Here is a 19,653-nt window from a genome sequence, read left to right on the forward strand (position 1 = left end):
TATACATAAAAATAAATTAAACAATCTATAATATATGATAACTGATTTTTTGTAAGTATATAATAATTTTTAAAAATTTAAATAAACTTCAACCGTCAAAAGTACAGTGTATATTGTTTCTCTTTCCATTTTTTGACTCATTTATTAACTTAAATTTAACTTAAAGCAAATATAATACGGGTTAAAAATACAAGTGGAAAAAAAAGGCTATATTGTTTAAATTTATAAGTAAGATTACATGAAAAAACAATAATTACTAAATTCTTTTAAAATTTTGCTAATAAGTCCTTAAAAATACTAATTAAGGTTATTTATCATACACTTTTCAAATTTTTATACAATAAATATGATGAAAAGTTTTTTTTTTTTTTTTTTTTTTTTTTTATAAAAATTTTCTACCTCTAACATTTTAAACAAATATTTTGAACAATAATGCTAGGGAACCAATTCTCTATAAGCTAAGAATCAACCAAATACAGTTGGGCTTGGAATCGGAAGCCCAATTGGCTCCAACATCCCAAAAATTAACCCACGGTAAACCAGAATAACCCTCATAAAAAATCCTACTTTCACCGTTTTACCAGAAGTTTCAAAAACATCTTCACACGCGCCACACCACCGGAAAAATCGCGGAACCCTCTTCCCTGTCCTCTCCGGCTGCCGCAACCCCGTGCTGAAGCCTCAACCCGCCTCGCGCCTCCGCGCCTCTGGAACTCTGCGGCTGCATGCAGGTATACCCGGCGCATCGGAAGCCTCCTGTTGCAGCTGCGCCTTCCGCCGGTGTTCCTCCAGTTCTCCAGCCCAGCATCTTCTGATCGTCTCACCAATTATCAAGTATGGTAGATGTTTCCTCTGATTTCCTATGCATGTTTTGAAAACAGAATTGGACGTGGTTTTCTGTGTAGTGGTAATGGTGAATTTTAATTGAGTGGGTGTTTCTTCTATGTTGGTTTTGCTCAGGTAATATAACCTCGGTGCATCACTGGTGGTTGTCAAGAGTATTAACTGCATCTTTTCCTGTTATTCGGAAGTTTCATCACAGATAATTTTTTTTTCTTGATCCCTAATTGAATTTGGGTCTGTTCTTAATAGATAAAACCCAATCGAAAAAAGTTTGATTTTCTGATTACACATTTATACGAGGTTTTAGATGAAATTTGTTGGAGTTTGTAAGTTTCCAAGAAACATAAAATTAGAACTTTGATGATAATCCAAAGAAGCTGATGAGAAACACGTAAATGGTGTTATTGTTGTTTCTGAAATTGTTACTGTTTGACCCTTTTTTGGGTGTATGTAGTTCTTTACCAAGTGGAACATATATTTAAAGACCATGTCTTTATTTATACATGTTTTATTGTTGAAGGGTGTTTCTTCCTTGGAGCTTTATGCTATGGGCTTATTTGTAATCTTTGGTTAAGAAGTGTTTTTTTTTTTAAATTCATTGGGGGTAAGATAGGTACTTCAATGGTAATTGTGATATATTTTCTAACTGGAATTGGGTTTGAGCTGATTTTATAAACCACCAGCAAGAAAATTTGATTTTTTCACCAATAAAATTTAGGCAATTCATCAATTGCCAGAGTTAAGCCTATATAAAGATTAAATAATTTGTACTTGTATTATAGATGATGAGCTTTATTTACTATACATACAGTGAGCTCATGATGTTGGTGGAACATAGCGAGCCGAGTTCTGTGATGACTGATATTAAATATGATTTTATTTGTTCAGTACAGCTTAATTTTCATTTGCAAATATTATTATCGTAGAAATTAAATTTATATGCACTGATCATTTGTACCTGAAATAGACACAACTGCAAATTTCTTATGGTATGCATTTTTCAAATTGAACTGTAAGCGGTTCTTTGAAAGGATTCAATTTCCATATATGTACGTGCACTTAATAAATTAAGAATTTGTATATTGAAATATTAGTCACTCAAGCTAATTAAAAGAACAATAATTGTGATTTATTTTCGAACTGAGATTGGGTCTGAACTGATTTTATAAACAACCAGCAAGTAAATTTGATTTCTTCGCCAATATTTGTTGGTGGTGTTACTACATCTCTTGGTGTTTATTAGATACCTAGAACGTAGAATTTGAAATGGTTTATTCTTGTTTTGTAATCTATGATTAGCTTCAGGAACCACTTTGTTGGATGTTGCTGAATTGCTATAACTAGCGAATGGATGTTTCTGTAGTTAGAATTACTACTTCGAATGTTGGTTTGATATGGTATTAATTGATGTTGGTTTCATGTTGCATCATCAACCATGTTTTATTGAGAACTCTTCTGATGTTGCCTATGATGTTTGTACAGCCATTAGAAAGCCACTAGAAAGACAGCCAGGGGGGAGACAACGGAAGAAGACAGATGCCTAGGTAAGAAAAAATCAATATACATGTCTTAGTCTATCCATGGCCTCCTGATAGAGTTATAGGCATTCATACACCCATTTGCCGACTTAGATTCGTTTCGTGTGAGCCTAATAAAGTCTGTTTCATTGCAGGTTCATGATTTCATGTTGCGGATTTTGTCAAGTTGATGGTGACAATCAAGACAAATCCTCTGCATGGATGGTGCTCATGCTATGCATTAGGATGTTTTTTTTTCTTTGTAAATTGGATGGTTCTGAATTTATTTTTTGATCTATCATATTTTAGGCATTTGAACTTGTATATACTTAATTGAGAAGTGAATTGCTCGTGTTTTGTTAGATACTCCTAAGCAGGTTTCGTATGTTAGGTATTTTAGGATTCTCAAGCAATTAGTTTTCAATCTATGGATATCAATAGTTCATTAAGAATGCACTGCATATTTATACTATTTCGTCAACCCTGATCGGTGTACAGTACACATTTGTTCATGCCTATGCTTAAGTTGTAGTTCTTTCCATTCAATAAGCGTGGTGTTAACTAAAAGGAGGCATTATTTATTTTTTTTATCACTGTTTTCTATTGCTGAAATTGTGACATTGATGGCAGTTTAAGCTTTGCACTGCCTTCGGTCATAATCAATCTACACGGCCGGTTCGTTTATGGTGGCACCGGTGAATTTAACCAGGATTTTAATAGGATGTTGCTACTGATAGGCACACGGATGTTACTTTTCCTTGTAAGTTAGATGATTCTGAATCTGTTTTCTCAACTATAATATCTTAGTCATTTGAACTTGTGAGTCCTTCATTCAGAAGTGTGTGGCTCGTGTTTTGTTATATACTCCTCAGCAGGTTTCATATGTTAGGTATTTCAGGATCCTCAAACAGTTAGTTTTAATTATTGTGGATGTCACGAGTTCATTAATGAATGCATTGCATAATTATACTATTTCGTCAACTCTGGTCGGTGTATTTTAATTGGATGTTGCTACTGATAGGCACACGGATGTTTCTTTTTCTTGTAAAATGGATGGTTTTGAATATGATTTCTATGTTTCATGTGTTACGCATTAACAATAGTGTGCATTTCATTGAGATATGAATGGCTTTTATTTTTTTCTAAATGGCAATTTTCGGGCCGGATTTAATACATTTATTTCTTTTGCGAACAAATAAGTGATACCTCATTTCTTTAAAACCATAGTAACCAAATATTGGGGAATAATAACAACATTTGTACTTTTGATTCTTTTAATAAATACTTCATAACAGGATAAATGAAAGTGACAAAACAGAAAAATGAAGAGTTTATTCAGTTGTGTCTAAAGGACTAAGAAATCTAGCTAAGAATGACAAATTACTCATGCCAAAAAACCTGACTATAAATGCCTAAAAGAGTTCAATAGGTCCATGAATCCGCCACCATCTGATGAATTCCATATAGTAGAATCCTCAAATCTGTTGTCTACAGAACCTTGACGATTATTATCTATCTGAAGGTCAACAACATCCTACAAGATCCACAACACAAAGAGAACTACATATATGAATCAGGAACACCATTCCATATAAAAAATTTAACATAGACGTCACTTCTGACACATACCGGTTGTGATTTCCTCTTCCTTTGTTCCATTGACTTCTTGATTGACTTGTCCAACTCTGCTCCAAGTCTCTTACCCTTCGGCCGTCCTTTGGTTTTCACCCTTGAGGGTCCCTGTATGTCATGTAAAATAACATCGCATGTGCTCCGTGTGGGCATCGTATTCTGAGTCCCATCAAAAGTAATGGAACGCATGCTGGCACGGTGATCAGTCAGCTTGGACTTTGCATCCAAAAAGGCAATATAAACTACCAATAATTTTGTCTTTTCCAACATAGATCTTACATGTCTTCCACACAACCCAATTAATTTCCATATCCACTATCTATGTCTATCTCTATTGGAATTTTTAGTATCAATGACATTAGCTAAGCATAGCCTTCTCCACAACCCAATGTATTCAATTGCAATCATACCTTATTAACATGTCCACTAGCAACGTCGGTGTGCCACATTTTTTTCAAAGAAATAAATTTAAGAAACATCTAAAAAACATGGAAAAGAAACATTCACACTTCAGGTTCTCATATAACATCATGCAATTCAAGACTAACATATACAACATACAACATACCAAGGAACCCTCTTGATTAACAACGCTATCGACATTCAATTCATCATTGCCTTCACTAGCATTGATCACTGTGCTATTCGGTTCCCCTTCCGGAAGTGAGTGTTCCATGGAGAATTTTTTTCCCGAATATTTGCGCCGCGACGGCCACTTCTTCTTTTTAGAGTAAAAGCGGCACTCACCGAGGAAAAGCAAGGACAGAGCCCGGGTTTATATCATTTGATGTGGACGGTCTCAAGCAAGTGATGATGATCAACGTGACATGCATGCAAGGCATCCGGGGACGTGTTGCACCAACGGCGGCTTCTTAGTGAATGAAAAGCGGCCCCGACGGTTGAGGAGTGACGACGGCGACACAGCTTGAGTGATTGGGTGAAAACGGTGGAGGAGGTAGGCGGCTATGCTTCTTGGGGGAGAGAAAAAGAATGACGGCGCTAGTTGGAAAGGGTAACCCAGGGTAGTGAAACTGAATGCTCAGCGCATCTGTTTCCGTGATTCTCTCCTATGACTATCGTATCTTCCCAAAGATTTATATGGTGACAAAACTGACCATAAAAAATTAAAACTAATGTTATATCCATATAAGATAAATTTTATACGACAAAAATAACCGGACTTGAATCTACTCGACCTACGAAGTCATTTCCTATACCTATTCTACCTATACATAGGAATACAAGCCAAAGCTATCGGCGCTGACCGCGTCCATCTTATCTTCTACGGGGTAGGTAGATAGGAATGGTCCTCTTTTGCTACCATCAAGCCGATGGTCTTCGCCTTCGGTGACTTCTCCAGGAGGATGGGAAAGTCAAAGTATAGACGGTCTCTCTTTTTTCTTCGTGATATTGACCACATTTCTTCAACAACTAGAGCGGTCCTCTCGGAAGGATGTTGACCCCGTCAGGAGAAGAACTTGCAAGAAATGCAGACTTCGGTGGTCCAAGATAAGAAAACCTTCAGTAACAGTAGTAACGTAAGCATGAGACTCTTTGGTAGTACCGGTGAACCAGATGTTCTTAGCATCAAAGAGGTAATTTTGTGTAGACTGCTTTTTGAAAGGTAATCCAGGACGTGAAGAATAAAAAAAATATTTTGAGTTTTCTATGTTTTCCTTGTTTGTGAAAAGGAATCAGTACACTTCACTCGATCCATCCACGAATGTTTAGCACTCCTCCACCCTCTGCCAGCAGCTTTCTTCTCTTATGTATGAGATTTTCGCTCACTAGGGCCGGGGTTGGTCTTTCTAATCAATCAGAAAATTCCAAAAGTTGAGGTTGAGATGGTCCTCGAGAGACAAATGGATTGCATTGGATCGGATCCAGCGCTACTTATCTGATATCCCTACAGAGGAAAGCCCTTGATGTTCTGGGTTGGACCCAGTGACTGAAGCCATGGCCGGGGGAATAGTCTGCAACAAAATCAATTGAATAGCTCGAAATACAGAAATGGAAGTCCGGTAAGCGTATCGATTCAAGTAAGGGAATTGATTTAGGTAGGGCCTTGAACCTTGAAGTAGAGCTCGAAGAACGAGCCGTGCAAGAACGCGGGGATATAGCAAGGGATTCTCTCAGTCGATACCTACCACGACTTGTAGGAAATGCTGGAAATGATGCTAAGTACGCTTCCGCTAGTACAGGGTATGCCATAACAGCGCTACTTATCTGATATCCCTACAGAGGAAAGCCCTTGATGTTCTGGGTTGGACCCAGTGACTGAAGCCATGTCACCAATAGAAGCTCTTCTAACTTAGCACCCTAAAAGTCTGTCTGTACAAACGATCTAGGCCTGTATTCGCTTTTTTATCATTTTGTTTGAGGCGGGCCGAATATAGAATGATATGCAGAAAGTAGAATCCATCATTGATTTGAGATATTGATAAGTTGTGGGGCTTACTTCCTAGCCCCAGTGGGAGTAGTGACTAGCGTTATAGGTTGTTGGGCGGCCGGAAGGTTGCCACGAGTAAGTAAGTAAGTTTGGGGGACCGAAGTCCCTTTCGATGACCTGGCACCGGACACGTAGCTTACCGAGTCATATTCCTAATAACTTATCAAATTACAACGTATTAACCGCTAATGCACCTTTCTTTTATCAAATCTCAGGGACATGGTACAGTAGATGAACAAGGATAGAAGAGAGCAAGTCAACTGCACACGAATTCTCTCTAACTAGATAATTGAGGGCTTGTTATTCAACAGTATAACACGAGGCATATATTGGTGTCAACCAAGAAGATATATATCAATATATCTGTTGAAAATACGTTTATTCATCTAAATTGATCTAAATTGGCTTTTTTCACCCTTCTCAAAGGAACCGTACGTGAGACTCTCGCGTCATACGGCTCCGCGTTCTAAGGACAGGTGTACTAGCAACCAACTAGCACAACTGCACAGGTTAATCAATCATACTTAAACTCTTAGGCTAACCATAGTCTTCAGAGTTACCACCGATTGATTGCCTGCTGGAGTCGAGTAGACGAATAATCACCGTCAAAAGGCCGAGTTGCCGAAGGGGATCAGTACAAGACGGCGGACGATTGCCTATGGAGGTGATCGGCGACCTCACGATCGCTTACCAGTTCCGGTCTCTTTGACCCGATCCAACTGTATCAATTGTTTTCTAGCTGGCGCTGCTTCAATGGCTCGATATGAAAGACGACCAGCTCTACAACTTTGAGTGCCATATCTTCCAAAACCTAGTTTTGTTACGTCTGGTCCGAGGTAAGCCTTCCTCTATCATTGGTAGGCCATTAATTCGGGATCCTTACCTCAGCGGTGCCGAAGTTTGGTTACGCCTCGGGGACCTACACATATTAGTACAGTAGACCGGGGTACCCGACCTCACAACACTCTGTCGAAAACATGAGGTGGGAGTGCGTCGAAGCATGAATTGACCTAGCGACGTTAAGATTTAATAAATGAAATAATCGGACTAGAACCAATAGAATTCTATAAAATCTGGATAGAGATCTTTCCTACTTTCAGTTTCAGTCAAGTGAGTTCTATGCTTCTAAGCCCTTTCGAACTTCACGCCTGACTTCTCTATTGATCTGACCCTAAAAAGGGATCATATAAGGGTTCATAAGATGAGAATAGCTAGAGCCTACAACGGTAAGAGGAAACTCGGGATTCGTACCATGTACTCGGTATCTGAGTCTTTTTGCATACTTTAACTCCTCGCTATAGTACACACCAATGGATATAACTATCATGGGATTTCCTAAAGTGCTAACCCTAGTTTGATGTTTTTTAGTGGGTTGGGTGACAGATCGGCCATAGGAGTGCTCCGGGACCAGGGCAACCAATGTCGAGCATACGACGGATATTTCATCAAATAAATGAGGGCTTCCGGATATTTCGATTCCAGCTAATGATGATGCTATAGCTTCAATTCGGTTAATTCTTAACGGCAGTCGCTACGAAATAGACTTTAAACCGAGCGGGAACATGGCTGGGAGTTTGAATATCGATTCATTAGTAAAAAACCGTCTCCGACTTTTGAATTGCCCTCCTGCGGATTTTACCCTATCTACACTCGGAGCCAATCTCCCACTCGGAAGCTACGAACGTAGGCCAAGTGTATAATCCTGTATAATCTCGAATGTTATCAGTTCCTTCTCTTCCGAGTTGGCATGAAGCCTATTCTGTTGTATGGTTCGGGTTTCGGGTACGACGAGAGCGGGACTGAAGAATGAAATAGATTTCCATGTTAGGGAAATTTTCTATTTATTATTATTTAAATTATTTATTAACTCTTTTCACCTTAGATCAGGGCTAGATCGGGACTTTTAGGTAATTTAGACTTTATAAGTATGCTATCCTTGGCGACGATATTTGTATCGCCGACTCAAAGGTCGCAGAAGCTGGATGGATGATTAGTAGACCAAGTCCAATTCAATGCAAGGCCTTCAAGTATCAATTTTGGCACATGGCAGCCATAAGCCGTTGAATTCAGTCCAGGAAAGAAGGAAGAGTCCGAAGCGCATTCTATTTCTAATACTCAAATCGAAAGGCCTTCTCCTAGCGCTTTTTCTTACTATTACTACCGAAAACATTCGTTCTTCCGGAGAAGCAGGCTGAGTGACCACTCCAGTTTGATGATCACTACTGTGAAGTTGGATGGAAGAAACTACTTAGCTTGGTCTCAGTCGAAACGGAAGCTAAAAAAGAGGATTGTCCCGTGACCAATTGCAGTTAAATTTTTGTTGGTAATTCCATAAATACCCTCCTCCTTTCCTCTTCCTTCTTCATCTTCCTTCTATAACCATTATTTACTCCACTGTAAATTCATTGTTCCACCAGATCTACTCTATTCCCACTTTTTCCAAACATCTACATCTTGCCAACAACTACTGCATTCCTCTCCTCTCTTCTCCCAAACTAACCCAAAGCCCCATTCAATCCTCATCCCTTCATATCTGCATTCAAACCCAAACCCCTCAAAACCCTCACCACCACCAGATCCGACACTCCGTGTATTCACAAATCCTACGTCGGCGATGTCTCCTCTGCCATCTCAGCTTTTTTTTGTTGTGAACACAACTGCCGCATTGTCTTCCCAAAAATCTCAAGTCACGCCTCCAAAATGACGACACACTCTACGGCCTCTTCCTCTTCTCCTTCTCTCCAACACTCGCCGAAATCGCCGACTTGTAGGCTACGACTTCGTCGCCATCAACATGGAGCACGGCCACGGCGGAATCTCCGACGCGCTCCCCTGTCTCCACGCTTTCGCAGCCACTGGCACCGCCGCAATTCTCCGCGTTTCTGAGAGCTCCGCCACTTGGACTAAGAAATTCCTTGGCTTAGGCTCACAGGAGATCATGTTTCTAATGATCGATTCCATCGTGTCGTTCTGCCAGATCCCTCCCATTGGGATCCGTGGCTCGGCTCACTCCGTCGTCCGGGCTTCCGGTTACGACATAGATAAAGGTTACCTTGGTAGTTACCAAGAAGAGATGTTGATTATGTGCCAGGTTGAGTCCGTTGAGGGAGTGAAAAACATTGGTGAGATTTCAGCCGTTGATGGCATTGATTGCATCCAAATGGGATCGTTGGATCTGAGCGCGAGCATGGGGTACTTGTAGGATCCAAGAAATGGGAACGTGAGGCAGTTGATAAGGGAAGCTGAGGCGAAAATTCTAAAAAGGCGCAGCAGTGGTGGATTCGGCATGGGGACTTATCTGTCTGGGTTTGCTATGCTGCATGATGGGCCTGGGGACCTCAATTCTCAAATCATGTGGATATCACATGGTGTTTGATGTTGGGTTGTTTAGAAGCATTGCTGTGGAAGATGTGAAGAAATTCAGGTTGAGTTTGATTGATGAAAGGAAGATGAGGAAGGAAGAGGAAAGAAGAGGGTATTTATGGAATTATCAATAAAAAATTAATTATTAGTCATTTTTGTCAAACGAAACTTATGTTACATGGATATAATTTTAATTTTAATTTTTCATGGTCCGTCGGTTTGGTTTTCGAATCTTATGTTACATGGATATAATTTTAATTTTAATTTTTCATGGTCAGTTTTGTCGGTTTGGTTTTCGAATCTTTCATGTTAGAAACGGCTATTTACTCTATTTTGAAAACACCTATTAGTTAATCTTTTTAGCCTTTTTAGCGATGCCATTCAACTAATTGTTTCCTTTTTCTTTGTTAAAAACATTGTAAATTAAAAATTCATGAAATATATTCAATTTCACCGGATGTTAACAAAGGGAAGCAAATGGAATAAACCATAGGGTGAAGAAAATAAACAAAGTTCAAATACACATAGAACAGATTTATAATGATGATGATGTAGCTCTATAAAATTGACTAAGGTTTTTCTTTCTTTTTTTTTTTTTTTCCCTTTTCTCTTCTACCATATTCATGTTTCCTAACTGTACAAAAAGATTATTAGTAGTTGAGTTAGCATTCTCAAGAAGTCTATTCTTTCACTGCAAATGCATCTGCAATATTGAAGTTCAAATTGCCTTTCAGGGTTCTGCTCCTCCCCATATCTGGATCACCCTTTTTCATCATAGCTACAAACTCCCCATAATCAATTCTGCCATCCTAAACATCACAACAACAACACAATTTGAATCACAACACATTATACTCCACACATTGTAAGATAAAGTATCTAAATTAGGACTTTAATCTATGAAGCACTGATACTGATACGATATGATATTCGGTACAAATAATTAGAGGTGTCTAAAATCATGAACGAAGCATCCAACACGATCCTAGAAGAGAGCAAGAATGGATTTCGCTTTCACAAATCTTAGAACTAGATACCATTAACTTCATAAATTGTAATTGGAAACTTACATTGTCTTGATCAATCTCTTGGATCATTTCGTCGAGATGTACCTCGCCTAGGCCGAAGTCTTTACAAGCCTGTTGAAGCTCATCAATGGTAATGTAACCACTACCATCTTTATCGAAGTAGGCGAAAGCCGCGACCAAATTCTCCTCTCTTTCCATCTTATTCAAGTGCAGTGTAGCAGCAAGAAATTCGCCGTAATCTATTGTTCCGCTGTTGTCTATGTCAGCCTGCCAAGATTTACAAGGGACAGCAAAATGGTCACCCAACTCAACACAAAGCCAAAGAAAAAAACTATGAACCGATGCGACATACTATTAAACCTTAATATCACTTCTATGATAATGAAATATCTCCATACCGCTTCCATGAGGGATTTAATTTCAGATTCCATGAGATTGGAGCCAACACCTTTCAAACCATCCTTGAGTTCCTCAAATGTTATTGTCCCACTGTTGTCCGTGTCGATCATTTTAAATAGCTCCTTCAACCCACCTATTTCTTCCTCGGAAAGTCTTTCAGCTATGACCTGGAAGGAACTTTTCAAAGTTAAACTAAACATGATCGATCACCTTATCTAAATGAACATCTACTGGATAGAGCATATAAAATTTTATATCATTATGAATTACATATGATCCAAATAAATTATCACTGATTTCATCATCACTTGCTGGAACAAAACAGAAATATTACTACACATAAAGATCACATAGATATTGGAAGTTTTGTATGTGAAATTTGAATATAAATAATAACTGATATAAATTACCATACAGCTCTGAAGCCATGAACCATTATGAACTTGTATCATTCAGTAGATTAGTAGAATAAAGTTTAGACAAAATCAATATCGATATTGAAATCAAATGGAAAAGTGAAAAGGTGAATGTCCAACATACACGCAGTGCCATCTTCTTAAGTTTATTCATTGCTGAGAAATGCTTCAGTCGTGTCAAAACAGCGGAATCCAAAGGTTTGTCAGGTGCATTTTCCTCATCAGCAATCCAAGGATGGCCTGATTACACAAATTCATATGTGTTTAGATCATTCACCAGCAGAACATGAAAATACAGTCGCAACTAATACCAAAAGAACTCACATAAGACTTCATGAGCCGTAATTCTTTTCTTGGCGTCCCTATCCAGCATCCTTTTTACCAAATCTTGAGCACCTTCTGAGATACTTGGCCACGGTTCAGATACAAAATCCAGTTCCCCATGTAAAATCTGTTTGAAAATTCCAGACTCAGTTTCTGCAGATAATAGAAGAAGTGCATTCAGCTCAGGAATAAAGAATATAACAATTAGATGGCTAAACATTACAATATACAGCGAAGAAACACTAAACAGTTGCAATTCAACGAGAAATCACAATACACATTAAGATAATTACCGGCCCAGAAAGGTGGAACTCCACTCAATAAGATGTAAAGGATAACACCAGCACTCCATACATCCACTTCGGGTCCATATTGCTTGCACAACACCTCAGGGGCAACATAATAGGGACTTCCAACTACATCGTGGAAAGACTGTCCTGCAGAGAGAAATAAAACAAATAAAATCTAATGATAGGTCATACGAGGAAAAATCCATGTTCCAAATGAGAAAAAAACACATAGATGCTTTGTGATGAAGAACATTGATGATATTTAAAAATTCATGCTCCTTGTGGACAATACAATCAGTCCCACCCTATGAATACATCAGTTAGCTAGGTTTAAGGAATTAAGACCCCACTAAATCCAGAAAAAAAAAAAAAAAAGCAAATGAAAGACTATAGCATTCCATGATTTTGACACAAAGGAACGATCATCAATATTGTGAAATCAATTACAATAACAGGTAACAACTATACATATTGAATCTTTCAATCTCACAATGATCATAGAAAGCATGGGAATGTCACACACGTCACAATTCTCTCATGAATGAACCTGGCTAGCAGAACACAGAGTAATAAACCAAAACAATTCCACAATTCATTTCCAATAACAACCAACAAAGACTGAATCTTTCAGTCTCACAATAATTTAGAATCATGAATGAACGAACCTCGCTTGTAGAACACAGAATAATAAAGCAATGATAACATGCAACAGAATAAAAAACAATCTCCCACAATTCATTTCCAAACAATAAACAATAAAGATCGAATCTTCCAATCACACAATCATTAAAACAAACATTTGGTGGGCTGTAAGAAAGAACTCACAAACCAACCTGGCTTGTAGAAGACAGAGAGGCCAAAATCAGTGGCCTTCATCTTAGCATCTTCATTAGGCGTATCAAAGAGAAAATTCTCAGGCTTGAGGTCCCTATGCATGACACCAAGAGAGTGACAAGCCTCAACAACACCAACAATGGTCTTTATCAACTTCACAGCCTCTCTCTCACTGTAATGCCCCTTCTGTATGATCCTATCAAAGAGCTCACCCCCTGCACAAAGCTCCATGACAATGTGCACAAACACAGAATCCTCATAGGTCCCTTGAATCTGCACCACATTTGGATGCTCTGACAAATGGTGCATGATCTGAATCTCCCTCCACACATCTTCATAGTCTTCTTGGCAAAGAAGCTTCCTCTTTGGGATTGATTTGCAGGCATAGAGCTTCCCTGTGGATTTCTGTGTGCAGAGATATGTTGTACCAAATTGCCCCTGACCAAGCTTCTTCCCAAGGAGGTAGTGGTCCCTTAATCTTGGGGTTTGATGTGGCAGCACAGTGTTACTGCCTTTCGAACATGGTTTTGCTGCAGGATTATTATGCTTCTGCATCTCAGAAGAAAAAATGAAAGAAAAAACTCTAATGGGGTGTGATCAAAACAGATAAAGATTGTAACTTTACCCTCTTTTCTCTCTCTTTTTTTGGTTCTCTTTTCTCTTCTCTTTCTTTCCTTCTATCTCTCTTTCTCTGTGAACTGTGTTTCACACAAATGCAAGATTTTCTTGTTTGTGGTGTGTTGTTGGTGCTATGCTATATTAGCCTTCAAATGGCCACCATTTATTTTTCTTTTTAATTTCAGTGCAACAATTGTCAAGGCTATAATTATTCATGTTTTGGATTTGTTTGTCCCCTTTTTTTTTGAAGGATTATTATTGAAAATTATAATGGTCTTTTCATTTTTTTTATAGTCATATTGATGAAATAATTTTCTTTTGGTTAGTATATAAATGAGAACATGGGTTAAATAATACCGAAACTGTATTTTTTTTCAAAAAAATAAAATTACATTAGGATATTATTTTACTAAAGTAATAAAATAATATGTTAAGAATTTCTTAAATACCAAATGAAAAAAAAATGTACGTACCTTTTTAAATTAAAAAATTAATACTTTTTTTTATATTAATATATTCAAAAAAAAATTATTATCTCTAAAATTTAAATTCAAAATCTCTTTAATTTGAGTGTTGTGCTCTAATTTTATGCAAACTGTTAGAATAGTAGATATGGTTGAACAATGTATTAATTTTGAAATATCTGTGGACAATATTTCTAGTTATTATAGTGCTATATATGCTAATCCACATGTTCATAGGCGAATGGGTCTATGAAATAATTTGTTCAGGATTTTAAATATGATTCAGGTCCCTGGATTGTAATAAGGGACTTTAATGAGATTTTAATGTAGAGTGAGGTTAGAGGGGGTGTTTTCAGTCAAGCTAGGGCAGAAGTTTTTGTGGAGACTCTAGCAAATTATCGTTTGTTTGATATGGGGCTATTGAAAGAAGTTTTGCTTGGTACAGAAGGGTTAGAGGGGGTTTGCAGATTGCGAAAAAATTGGATAGAGCTGTTGTTAATCAGGAGTGGCGATTGTTATTTCCTGAGACTTATAATGAGGTTTTGACCCGTCTTCATTCTAATCACTGTTCTTTGCTCGTCAAATGTACACCGACTATAAAAGCCAAGAGGGGTTTGAGACCATTTAGATTTCAAGCTGCTTGGATGACTCATCCGCTTTTTAGCAATGTTGTTCGTGCAACTGGGAATAAAGGGACCTCTGATGTTGTTAGAAGTTTGATCGAGGTGCACAAGGATGCTCCTCTTTTCAATAAGAAAATCTTTGGTAATGTGTTTGTTAAAAAAAAAGTTGGAGAGGCAATTGAATGATGTTCAGATTTTTCTTGAGAGTATGGAGGATCCGAAGTTCAGGGTGAAAGAACAAGGTATTCATGATGAGCAAAATACTATCCTTCTCCAAGAAGAGCTTATGTAGTAATAAAAATCGAGAGAGCAGTGGGTTCGATGTAGTGACAGAAACATTAAATTTTTTCACTTGCAAACAATCATCAGGCAAAAGCAGAACAAGATTCATGGACTATTTCTGGAAGACGGAACTTGAGCTACAGAGCAGTAAAAGTTAGAGAAAAAAACGAACTCCTTCTTCCAAAAGCTCTTTTCGACAAGAGAGAATATTGATATAAATTCTATGAAAGAATTCTCTAGTCCTTCCCTTAATAATGAGGCCTGTCAAAGGTTAGTTGAATCGGTGAGGTTGGAAGAAGTGAAAAGAATTGTAAGACCATGAATTCTTTTAAAGTTTCAAAACCAGATGGTTTTCAAACTCTTTTTTATAAGGAGTTTTGGAACTCTTTGAGCTATGATGTGTGGAATTTAGTCAAGAGAGCCTTTGAGGGAGAGATTCTAAATGTTGTAATTTTCGAGACATATATTATTCTGATTTCTAAAGTTAAATTTCCTACTTCCTTAAGAGATTTTCACCCCATCAGTTTATGTAATGTTCTTTACAAAATCATTACGAAAGTGCTGGTGAGCAGGGTTAGACCCTTTCTTTCGGAGATCATTGGCCCACTTCAGGGTGGTTTTATCCCGAGAAGAGGTACTACCGAGAACATTATTGTGCAGAAAATTATGAGTTTCATGAAGAACACTAAGTCTAGGAAAGGGACTATTGTAAACTTTGCTAAATTAGTAAATAATTAGTCAATAAATTAAATTTTAATAAGGAAGATTAGAAATGAAAATCTTATATTAAAATAGGATAAAGCTCTTTAAAACGAAAATTTTGACACTAATTTCAAAGAATTTGACCCAAGATTAGGTCGAATGGACCGAATCGGTCAGATTGGGCCCAAATTGGGCCTATGAGTCCAACCGGACCCATCACTTAAAGAAGACATAGCTTCCTTTCCCCTTCTCTTTTCATCCACGCTGCCATTGTTGGAAGGGGAAGAGGAGAGCATTCAAAACCCTAACCTCCACAACAAACTACCATAACTTCTTCATCCAAACTCCAATCGCCGCACCATTTGTGACTATGCGTCCAGTGCGTCGAGCTCTACAATTCTATCAAATCAATTTCATAGATAAGTCATACCACTTATCCCAGCCTCTCAGTCTCTTAAAATTTTGAAATTTTGGCGTTTTGGTTATTGAAATTCGGTGTCTTGATGTTTAGGCTCAAACTAGCTTGAGGAGCTTGTGGGTTCTTGTTTAATCAAGACATATATAAGGTGAGAACTCTCAAAATTTTTCAAATTCTAGCTTATGTGGATTTGGATATTGAATTTGGGTGTGAACTATGTGAATTAGGCTTGTATAAGTGTATATTGTAGTTGATTGAGCACATTGGATGCTTGGTGGAGTTTGGGAAGCCTTGCCTTGAAGATTTTGAACCTTGAAGGTTGCTTTGGGTGCCTTGGTGGTGTCTCGGGGTATACACGAAAATCGGCCAAGGTATGGTTTAGGTTTCGCGTATATAATATATAATGTCGTGTGAAAACTTAGGCTAGAGAACCATAGGATAAGCTGGAATGATTATGTGTATTGGATGTTTAGTAATAATGATATGGTTTGAGCATGTATAGTGTTCACTTAGTTTTGTTGGTATTGGAATGATGAATGATGATGTGATGATGTTTAAAGAACTTGTGACCCTGGCAATATGTATATATATAAGTTGGTATGTTGATGTTTGTCGATAAACTTGTGAAGTTTAGGTTGAAGTGAGATGTTATTGAATTGAGAAATGATAGTATTGTAGAGATTATTGTGATATTGTCAAAAGTGTGTTATATTGATGATTATAGATATGATGAGTTGGGTCGGAAAGAGTTTTAAAGAGAAAATGAGGTTTTGAGGTTTTTGTGAAAGTTGGTTTTTGGACAAAATTTAGTGACTCATAACTTGGCTTCCAGACCTCCAAATGATTTCAAACTTATTTTTTATGAAAATTGAGTTCGTGAAGTTTACGCCGTTTAAAGAACGGAGGAAAAATGATTTAAAATGGAAAAGTTATACGCGTCGGAAGTTTGAGGTTTAAAATGGCAAATCTACAGATTTCAGACTTGGTAAATTTTTTGGAAAAACGTACGCCCACGCGTACGCGTGACATGAGACTTTCATGTACGCATAACCTTTATTCGCATAAGTAGCTACTGCCTCTTGCGCATTCGTGCGCGAACGAGCCTATGCGTATGCGTGACTTGAGGTTCATGCGTACGCAAGATCCTCATGCGCGACCATGCGCTACTGCCTGGCGCATATGTGTACATGTAATCAGGGGATGCGTACGCGTCTTGGCCTAAACGCATACCTACGCGTACGCGTGGCCCCTGTTTTCTGCAAAACTGGATTTTGTGTTTTTAAATCAAATTTCAGATTTCTAAACCTCCATTCTCATCATTTTAGTTATAAAATATATACTAAGCCTAGTAGTTAGTTGAAGCTAGGAAATTAAGGTGACTTGGGGATGAAGAAAATGGGTAAACATGATGAATTATAAGAGAATGATGTGAAGGTTAAAAGAAGTTATGATACCATGGCTATGATGTATGATTATATAATGAATATGAATAGTTATGAATATTATGCGGCTTATGAATTTAATGATATCTGAGATACAAGTTTCCTTAGGTAATAGAATCGTGGCTTGCCACCACGTGTTCCAGGTTGAAACTCGATACTCTGTTGACCCTACGTCGTAAGGGTGACTGGACACATATAAATTCTCGGGAATGGATATCTCCCATTGAGTAAGTTATATATGAATGAATGAATGTATGAATTATGAATGAAATGAGAAAAACTATGCATAGACTCATGGGGATGCGCGACAAGAGACAATCTAAGGGTTTCGAACTTGTTAGGTTGGCTGGATAACCGACAGATGAGTCTCATCAGGCATAGGACAGGCATATATCATGTGCATTCTGTTTGTTTTGTCTACTATGCATTACTTGGGATTGTCTAACTGAATATATATTATGCTAATTGTTATATTTTCTACATACACTACTTGTTTTCTACTTGTGCTTGAAATTATTTAGTTGTCTGTCGCTGCTAAATCATTGGTGATGGAGGAGAGGAGGAAAGGTGGACCGGTTTGGTGATAAAATTTGGTTTAAGTAAGTAAGTTTAGAATTTCTTATAACACCTACCTTTTTTATGGCTTCTGTTTAGAATCTAAGTTTTAAAACTGAGTGTTGGCGTTCTAGGATTACCTCAGGCATTCCCAAGACCTTACATATTATGTGTGTGGCACCTTTACCATGCTGAGAATCGGAGCCATACTGTGTTGTTGTTTTCAGATGCAGGTCGAGAGGCACCTCGCTAGGCATCTGGATTCCTGAAGCGGAGCGGTTCTGGGTTCTTTTGTTATGTAGCTTATGTATATATGTATTTAGCTTTCTCTCCAAGAAACTTGTTTATTTTGTCCCTCTTAGAGGTTTAAGGAGAGCTAAGGTTTTATCTTGTTTCTTGGAAATTTTGGGGATATGTATATATGTATGTAAATATTCTCCGGCCAGCCTTGGCTTCACAGGCTGAGTTAGGAGCTAGTTATTCTGTATCCTTGTCTCTTTATTCTCTCTTTTATTTAGTTACACCTATGATCTTTAAGGTTTCTTAGCACGCAAGTAATCTCGTTTCCTGAGCGTTGTGCTTTTTATTTTGCGAATTTGTTTTACCTGCTTTTCAAGACTCCTCGTATATTACTCTCTTTCAGATACTATTATGCATATATTTTATTTTAGAGGTCGTAATACCACACCACCTCTATTTTACGGCTTAAGCGTAAAGCTTTGTGTGGTAGGGTGTTACAACTATGGCCTTTAAGATTGATTTGGAGAAGACGTATGATAGGGTGAACTGGAGATTTCTTGAAGCTTCTTTGGTTCAGTTTGGCTTTTCGAAGGCTACTATTCATCTTATTATGGCTTGTGTGATGTCGTCTTCTTTGTCTATTTTGTGGAACGGTGATAAACTCCAGAGCTTTAACTCCCAGAGGGATTTGAGACAAGGGGATCCTATATCCCCTTATCCTTTTGAGCTTTGTATGGAGTGTCTTGCTTGTTTTATTGTCCATCGAGTTTCTCAAGGATCGTGGATTCTGTGTCAATTTTTAGATATGGCCCGAAAATATTTCATTTGATGTTTGCTGATGATCTACTGTTGTTCTGTAAAGCTACAAAAGCTCAGGTAGAGGAGGTTATGAAATGCATGGACTTATTCTCCAAAGCATCAGGCATGCGACTGATTCTTAGTAAGTCTAGGGCTCAATGTTCAAAGAATATTTCTGTGAGAAGGAAGGAGATACTCTCGGTAGTCTCTAGCATTCGTTTTTGTCAAGACTTGAGAAGGTACTGGGCATGAAAGGTCTTCCAAGAGGACGGCTCAATAAGTCATTGAGAAAATTCAGAACAAGCTTTCTAGTTGGAAGGGATGTCTGCTGAATAAGGTAGGAAGACTTTGTTTGGTTAAGTCGGTAATGGCTTCTATTACGGTCTACAATATGCAGGTTACTCTCCTTTCAAAGT

At 37.9% G+C, this 19,653-nt stretch overlaps 1 protein-coding gene and 1 pseudogene across 1 annotated transcript; one reads left to right on the plus strand and one right to left on the minus strand.

Annotated features, from left to right (window-relative positions):
• LOC107616359 lies at nt 5,480-10,411 on the plus strand (annotated as a pseudogene).
• Nucleotides 10,324-13,899, minus strand: LOC107618008 (calcium-dependent protein kinase 11). Its single transcript, XM_016319919.2, has 7 exons — nt 13,095-13,899; nt 12,265-12,408; nt 11,972-12,124; nt 11,772-11,887; nt 11,231-11,398; nt 10,875-11,099; nt 10,324-10,613 (listed from the first exon to the last, which is right to left on the minus strand). The coding sequence occupies exons 1-7, from the start codon at nt 13,648-13,650 to the stop codon at nt 10,485-10,487; spliced, it is 1,491 nt and encodes a 496-aa protein (XP_016175405.1). The 5' UTR covers nt 13,651-13,899; the 3' UTR covers nt 10,324-10,484.

The sequence above is a fragment of the Arachis ipaensis genome, chromosome B09 (genome assembly GCF_000816755.2).
Source record: "Arachis ipaensis cultivar K30076 chromosome B09, Araip1.1, whole genome shotgun sequence".
Lineage (NCBI taxonomy): Eukaryota > Viridiplantae > Streptophyta > Magnoliopsida > Fabales > Fabaceae > Arachis > Arachis ipaensis.

Bases quoted from the DNA above. Each gene is read 5' to 3' on its own strand.
- LOC107618008 (XM_016319919.2), bottom strand. From the start codon at position 13,650: ATGCAGAAGCATAATAATCCTGCAGCAAAACCATGTTCGAAAGGCAGT. The intron at 11,888-11,971 runs GTGAGTTCTTTT...TTGTGTAATCAG, and splicing joins TACGGCTCATGAAGTCTTAT to GCCATCCTTGGATTGCTGAT. The intron at 10,614-10,874 runs GTAAGTTTCCAA...TGTGATGTTTAG, and splicing joins AAGAGATTGATCAAGACAAT to GATGGCAGAATTGATTATGG.